This window comes from Lathyrus oleraceus, chromosome 6 (assembly GCF_024323335.1).
Source record: "Lathyrus oleraceus cultivar Zhongwan6 chromosome 6, CAAS_Psat_ZW6_1.0, whole genome shotgun sequence".
Taxonomy (NCBI): Eukaryota; Viridiplantae; Streptophyta; class Magnoliopsida; order Fabales; family Fabaceae; genus Lathyrus; species Lathyrus oleraceus.
The window spans coordinates 328,751,520-328,758,272 of record NC_066584.1 but is presented as its reverse complement, the minus strand read 5'-3'; the positions used below and the strand labels follow the sequence as shown (position 1 = coordinate 328,758,272).

Below are 6,753 nucleotides of genomic sequence, written 5' to 3'. Positions count from 1 at the left end.
ACTTGCTTATGCTTGCTTACTAAACTTTCAGCTTTTTCAAATGGATGTCAAAAGTGCATTCCTTAATGGCTACATCAACGAAGAAGTTTACGTAAAGCAACCCCCGGGCTTTGAAGATTTCAAGAATCCCTCGCATGTTTTCAAGATAAGAAAGGCTCTTTATGGATTGAAACAAGCGCCTAGGGCTTGGTATGATCGACTTAGCAACTTTCTTTGTGAAAAAGGTTTTGAAAAAGGCAAGGTTGACAAAACTCTCTTCATCAAAAGAATCAAGAATAACACATTGTTGGTACAAGTATACGTTGATGATATCATATTCGGATCAACAAACAAAGATATGTGTGAAGAATTCTCCTCAATGATGCAAGGAGAATTCGAGATGTCCATGATGGGTAAAATGAATTATTTTCTCGGCTTACAAATCAAGCAACTAGACGATGGTATCTTCATAAATCAATCCAAGTATTGCAAAGAACTCTTGAAAAGATTCAACATGGATAGTTGCAAGCAAATGTCTACCCCTATGGGATCCGGAACTTATGTTGATCAAGACGAATCCGGTACTTCAATTGATATCACCAAATATCGAGGTATGATTGGTTCCTTGTTGTATTTGAAGGAAAGCCGTCTTGACATAATGTTTAGTGTATGTCTCTGTGCTCGTTTTCAAGCTAATCCAAAGGAATCACATATCACCGCCGTCAAACGAATCATGAAGTATCTCAAGGGAACGACAAATGTTGGCCTATGGTATCCTAAAGGTAGTATGTGCAATTTAATTGGTTACTCTGACGCGGATTATGCAGGATGTAAAACAGATAGGAAAAGCTCGAGTGGAACATGTCACATTCTCGGAAATGCACTAGTTTCATGGGCATGCAAGAAACAAGCGTGTGTTGCTCTGAGTACAGCCGAAGCAGAATATATAGCAGCAGGCAGCTCTTGTGCTCAGATACTCTGGCTAAAGCAACAACTTCGAGATTTCGGAATAGATCTCGGATGTATTCCGCTAAGATGTAATAACACAAGTGCCATCAACATTACGAAAAATCCAGTCATGCACTCAAGAACGAAGCATATCGACATCCGTCATCACTTCCTTCGTGACCACGTGCTCAAAGGGGATGTTGAAGTTACATTTGTGGATACTCATAACCAACTGGCCGACATTTTCACCAAGCCTCTCGCAAAGGAACCATTTTACAAAATTCGAAGTGAGCTTGGAATATTGGATGAAGATGACATATAAACTCGTCATAACCTGTCTTATGATGAACCAGGGCAAAGGTATGCAAAAAAACATTATTATCTTACCAAAGAATAGAAAAAATGATGTTTTACAAAATTTTCAATAAGTAACCGGTTACCACATCCTTGTTACCATATTTTTTTCTATCAGATAACCGGTTACCACATTTCTGTTAACCGGTTAACCAGTAGCGCTTCTGACTTCTGTGTTACTTTTTGTTTAACGTAACCGGTTACCATATTTCCTGTAACCGGTTACCTCGCTGCTGTTTTGTTTTTTTTTTTGAAAAATAAATTTCATTTTTTTAATTCATATCTTTTAAATATATTATGGCTCTTAATTATATGATGTTTTATATGCTTTTTATATGCATGATCTCCAAACTGTTAATATGTCTTATCCCATCCTTTTCGATAATGACAAAGGGGGAGAAGAGATTCTCTAGCACATATTGTATGTATCTAACAAACTTGCAGGAACTCAAGTTTCAAAGTCTCCAAATAAATCAAGAATTTAGGGGGAGCATTATCATAGGGGGAGCAAACGTGTTAGAACATCAAGTACGATGACTCTTTCAAGAATCGTCTTTTGAATCGGGTTGTCATCATCAAAAAGGGGGAGAATGTGAAGACATGGCTTCTCTAGTATTTTGATGAAGACAACGATGCACGTACAGGGTCAATCATCAAAGAATGGATCAAGACTTCAATAGAGCAAATTCACACAAAGTTTCAATCATACATAGCTCAAAGTCGCTCGAGAAATTGATCACAAAGGTATTGGAATTTAATCTTAGTTAATGTTTATATATAAAGTGTTCAATTGATTGTTGCTTGCATTATATGATATGGACACTTAGAATTTATTTCAAAATGGTTACAGCTTTTAAAAATTCTCAATTTTTCCTTTTTTCAATAGTGGTAACCGGTTAACACTTTTGGGGTAACCGGTTAACCCGAAACAAAATTCAATTTCTGGGCAGATTTTGTTAGCATGTAACCGGTTAACACTTTCATGGTAACCGGTTACACAGTTTAAAATTTGAATTTTTCTTAACGTTACAATTAATGTAACCGGTTAACACATTTTGGGTAACCGGTTACTACTGGGAATTTTTGTAGAAAAATTGCAACTTTTTCATATTTTTAATTCATGCTTCTTCTCTATGAACCATGGCATCCATTGGTTGTTTGCACCTGTTTAAAGAGGTTCATAGAAGGATATTTAAACTAAAAAATTTCAGATTGCAAATCACCTCCTTAAAAATTAATTTTCACAATCTTTCCTTGTTTACTATTTTCAAAGATAAGTGTCCAAAATTCATATGCATCATTTGAACACTTCTATAAACATTGTAAGATTGATTATTCCAAAAGGAGAAGATCAACCCTTTGATTGATGTGCAAATATTTCTAGATTATTCAAACTTCCATTTAAATTATACACTTGTTGTTCTTCACATCTTAATTTTCCAGCATTAGTGGAATTAAGATAGTGAGTGTTTTATCCTTACCTGTTTGATAGTAAGAGGTGCATAGGAGAGTATTATTCTCTTATCACTAAGAAGGTTTCCTTGTTGTTTAGAAACAAGAGAGTCACTTTGAGAGGATTGTTCTCATAAGTGGACTTTGTTGGAAATCCAAGAGTTTGTTCTTGGTGGTCTTTGTTGGTCATTGTACAAGTCCAAACAAATAGTGGAAATCCCTTTCTTGTTGGAAAGGGGACTGGATGCACCTTCGGATTGTGAAGGGAACCAGGATAAATCTCCGTGTCATTATTTTTCTGCACTTTACCACTCTCCTAAACACCATTATAAACCAGAAAAATAATCCTTACAACAAGAAAATTTCAAGGTTTCTAATTCACCCCCCCCCCCCCCTCTTAGACTGATTTCAGACTTACACTTGTACCAATTTAGTATGGTTTTATTTTAAAATCAAATGTCCATAATACCTTTAATGAGTGTTAATAGTGTTAAAAAATAATCTGAATCAAATAAAATTACATTAGTTTAAATAGTTAAAATTTATTCGAAATAAAAACATAGAAAATTATATTTATTTATTTTGAACATTTTGATCGAATTAAAATAAAACTAAAATGACTCAAAATGAATAAAAACCGAGTATAAAAGGGCCTAAAAAATTAAACTTAATGCACAAAAATTATTAGCGCGAAATAAACCTCTAGAAAACATATGTGTTTTTGTTAAATTTTGAAATGGAAAACGCTCGGTTAAAACGCTCAAACGGACCAAAATGTGACCGAAAAATTAGCCAAAAAATAAATCGAGCACACTAGGTTAAATTACGCGAAACATAGACTAATAAAACTGGTGTTTGTAAGCTTAATTTTGAAATTTTTCACTCGCTGTTTTGATACGCATTTGATAATTTGATTCAACTGGTTTGGCTGTAGATCCAAAAGTTTATTTCGACTGACATTCTATGCATTATGCGGTATGAAATGCATGTTATGTGTCATACCCCAATTTTGTCCGGGTAAGAAAAAAATCTTTCACCAGTATTCAATACCAGATGTCATAAGGCATGAATTCTATCTTAGAGTTTCTCAGCCTTTATTGACATTAAATCTTCAGTGACATTTCATCTATTGAGACCCTTGTACATGACTTAAGAAAACATCTGTTGCATTTGTCTCTTATTTGCTATTACTGAAGCATGGGATGGTATGTGCATTTTGGGACTTTTTGGTTAACAATGCCCATTTTGGTTTATCCATGAGATCTCTTGGTTTTAAAAAGGATCATTCACATAAACATGTCCATAATTAATATTGCAAAGTGTGGTCCAAATATTTTTACATTACTAATCCAAAGTCCATTTCCTTATTAGTAAGTATTAAGAGTCATGATTATTTTTTATGATCACTTGTTATTAGCTCATTTTCACATCCCAAGTGTTTATGCCAAAATCTCAATCCTATCTAAATTCAAGTTGCATTTTTTTAAAACATGGATTTGTGTTAAGCTAAGGTTAATTGTTGGAAGAAATTATGGTGATGGATAACATTTGAGATTCATTTTGGTTAAAATTGAATGTTTAATGCTTATGGTATGTGTTGTTCCTTAATAACTATTTAAGCCAATGATGAACATAATTAAGGGGCAACCAAGTTAGAAGTCCATGTTATTGTATTGTGGCCCAAACAAGCTTCTAAATAAAATAGTAAGATAAAGCTTAAAATGATTAATTGCATAATTGAATTTTAAAGTCTAAAAGTATTACAAATAATTCCAAAAGTTTACATAATTAATCCAAAAGCCAATACATAATCCAAAATGTCACAAACAAGTCCAAAAGTACACTTTATCCAAAAGTTCAATGTTACATCAAAATAAATCTGAAAAAGTTGAATTTAGCTTCAAATCCAGCAGTTTGAAGATGAAGCTCCCAAAAGCCATTTGCCAAAACTCCTTTTGAGTTGAAGCGCCCCAAATTCAATCTCCAAAAAACAGGCGCAGACTTCCCTTCAATTAAGGTCACTTCACCTTTTGTAAACCTGCAAAAATCAACTCAAAAGTTAAAAGGGCTTATCAATAAACACTTAAAAAAAGCTGGAAAATAATGGATAAGTTAATCAGTTTAATATTTTGCACAAGAGGCCATAACGAACACCAATTAAAACAACCTTGAATCCATGAGATAATAATCCCATAAAATCTGGATGGAAAAGATAACCTAACAAGTTATCTCAAGATCTAAAAATTCATCATATATATCCAGAACAAGTTAACAGTAGGCGAAGGTTGAACCCAAAAAGAAGCAAACGAAAAATAATTTTTAAACATCAAACACATAAACATTCAAAGAAAGCAATAACAAACAGCATCCAAAAAGAAAAGCAGAAGAAGAAGAAGGTTGAAGGATGAGGCTTATCTGAAGCATAGTGGAGAAACTCGCGTCGTTGAAGAACCTCTCTCAAACCAAGTAGATTTCTTCTCTTTTTTTTAAACTCCATATCATTGCGTTCGTCCTTCCAAGCTGAATGAAAACCCCTTGATGATTTCCTTAAATCGTAACAATAGAAGGCCTAATTTCAGATTTAGGGTTAGGGTTTCAACTGTTGTTGGCTAATGTTTAGGTTTTTGTTTCGTTGTTAGAACGAACTAGGTTCGTTGGCCGCGAGAGAGAGAACGTTTTAGGTTAGGTTTTAGGTTTGTGTTTTTTTTTGGAGCGTCGATCCGGCCGTTTGAGAGAGGTTTTGGAAGAAACGAGGCCGGATTCAGATTCAGAGGCCAAAAAGAGGTGGGGTTAGCGTTGGAAGTTTGTTGGTTTGAGAGGTGGCTCGCCGGAGAAGAAGAAGGCGCCGCCACGGTTGGCCGGCCGCCACCGTCTTCTTCGGCAGGTTTGGCCGTGTGTGATGACGGAGAGGAGAGGAGGGTTGTAGAGCAACTCTGGTTCTTTAAGTGGGGAGAGATAACGAAATGAACAAATGAATGCTCTCTCTCTCTCTCAAAGTTTGTTTTTTATATGATGGTGGGAGTTGACGCGTGGAGGCCGAATGGCCTCTCCAGAAGGCACCACGCATGGTTGACTACTTAGTCAACCAGGGGATCCTATATGGATCCCCCCACCGTATGGTGGTGCATCCTCTCAACCCATTCGCTTGATCTGTTGATTGGGTCAAGTCTCCAGATCTATTGGTCCAGACACCCCACGAGGTCAACACAGTTGACCAGGCCTTGCTGGTTTTGTTTTGGGCCAATCCAGATTGGGCCCAAAGACTACCTTTTGTTATTTAAACCCCATATGTTTCAAGTACAGCGCCCAGATTTGGGCCTCACTTGATACCAGCCCATTTTCTTTATTTTTTGACTTGTTCATTCTTTTTTCTTTATTATATTTTTCATATATACTTATAAAACATATATATTAGAATATTATGGTTATATAAAAAAAATTATTTTATTTCATTTACTTTCTTTCAAAATTATATATATACATTGTTGTTATTAATCCCTAATGATAGTTATTTAATTATTTATTTATATCATTACTATTTAATCACTTATATTATTTAACCAAATAATACATTAATTATTTAATTAATTAATAATATTATTATTACTATCATTTATAATTTAAATAATTACTTATTTTTGTGGAATGCGTGTGCATTATTATTTTGTACATACTTATTTGTACCAAGTCTTGAATGCATATGTATGGCGTGTTATAATTGTGACAAGATTATGTCGTTTTCACCGATTTAAAATCATTCAAACCAATTTCAAAAATAAATCACATATTTCTCGATTCAAAGTCGAGCCCATTTTTAAAACACCTTTGTAAGTCGATCGCTTTTAAAAGCATCGCCATCAACCTCACATGGCTTACTCTTGGGCCTTCTTACAATGAGACCTATTCGGTTTTAATTAATCGATTAGATGAATTATTCACTAAATAAATTCAATTCATTCACAAAATACAAATTTTAAACCTCGATCCGACATCGAATATTCTTTATAAAAGTTAAATTAA

At 34.4% G+C, this 6,753-nt stretch overlaps 1 protein-coding gene across 1 annotated transcript; it reads left to right on the top strand.

The window, feature by feature from the left end:
* Nucleotides 1-493: 493 nt before the first annotated feature.
* LOC127095489 (secreted RxLR effector protein 161-like) lies at nucleotides 494-1,249 on the top strand. Its single transcript, XM_051034170.1, has one exon. The coding sequence runs from the start codon at nucleotides 494-496 to the stop codon at nucleotides 1,247-1,249; it is 756 nt and encodes a 251-aa protein (XP_050890127.1).
* The last annotated feature ends 5,504 nt before the right edge of the window (nucleotides 1,250-6,753 follow it).

Bases quoted from the DNA above. Each gene is read 5' to 3' on its own strand.
- LOC127095489 (XM_051034170.1), top strand. From the start codon at position 494: ATGGATAGTTGCAAGCAAATGTCTACCCCTATGGGATCCGGAACTTAT.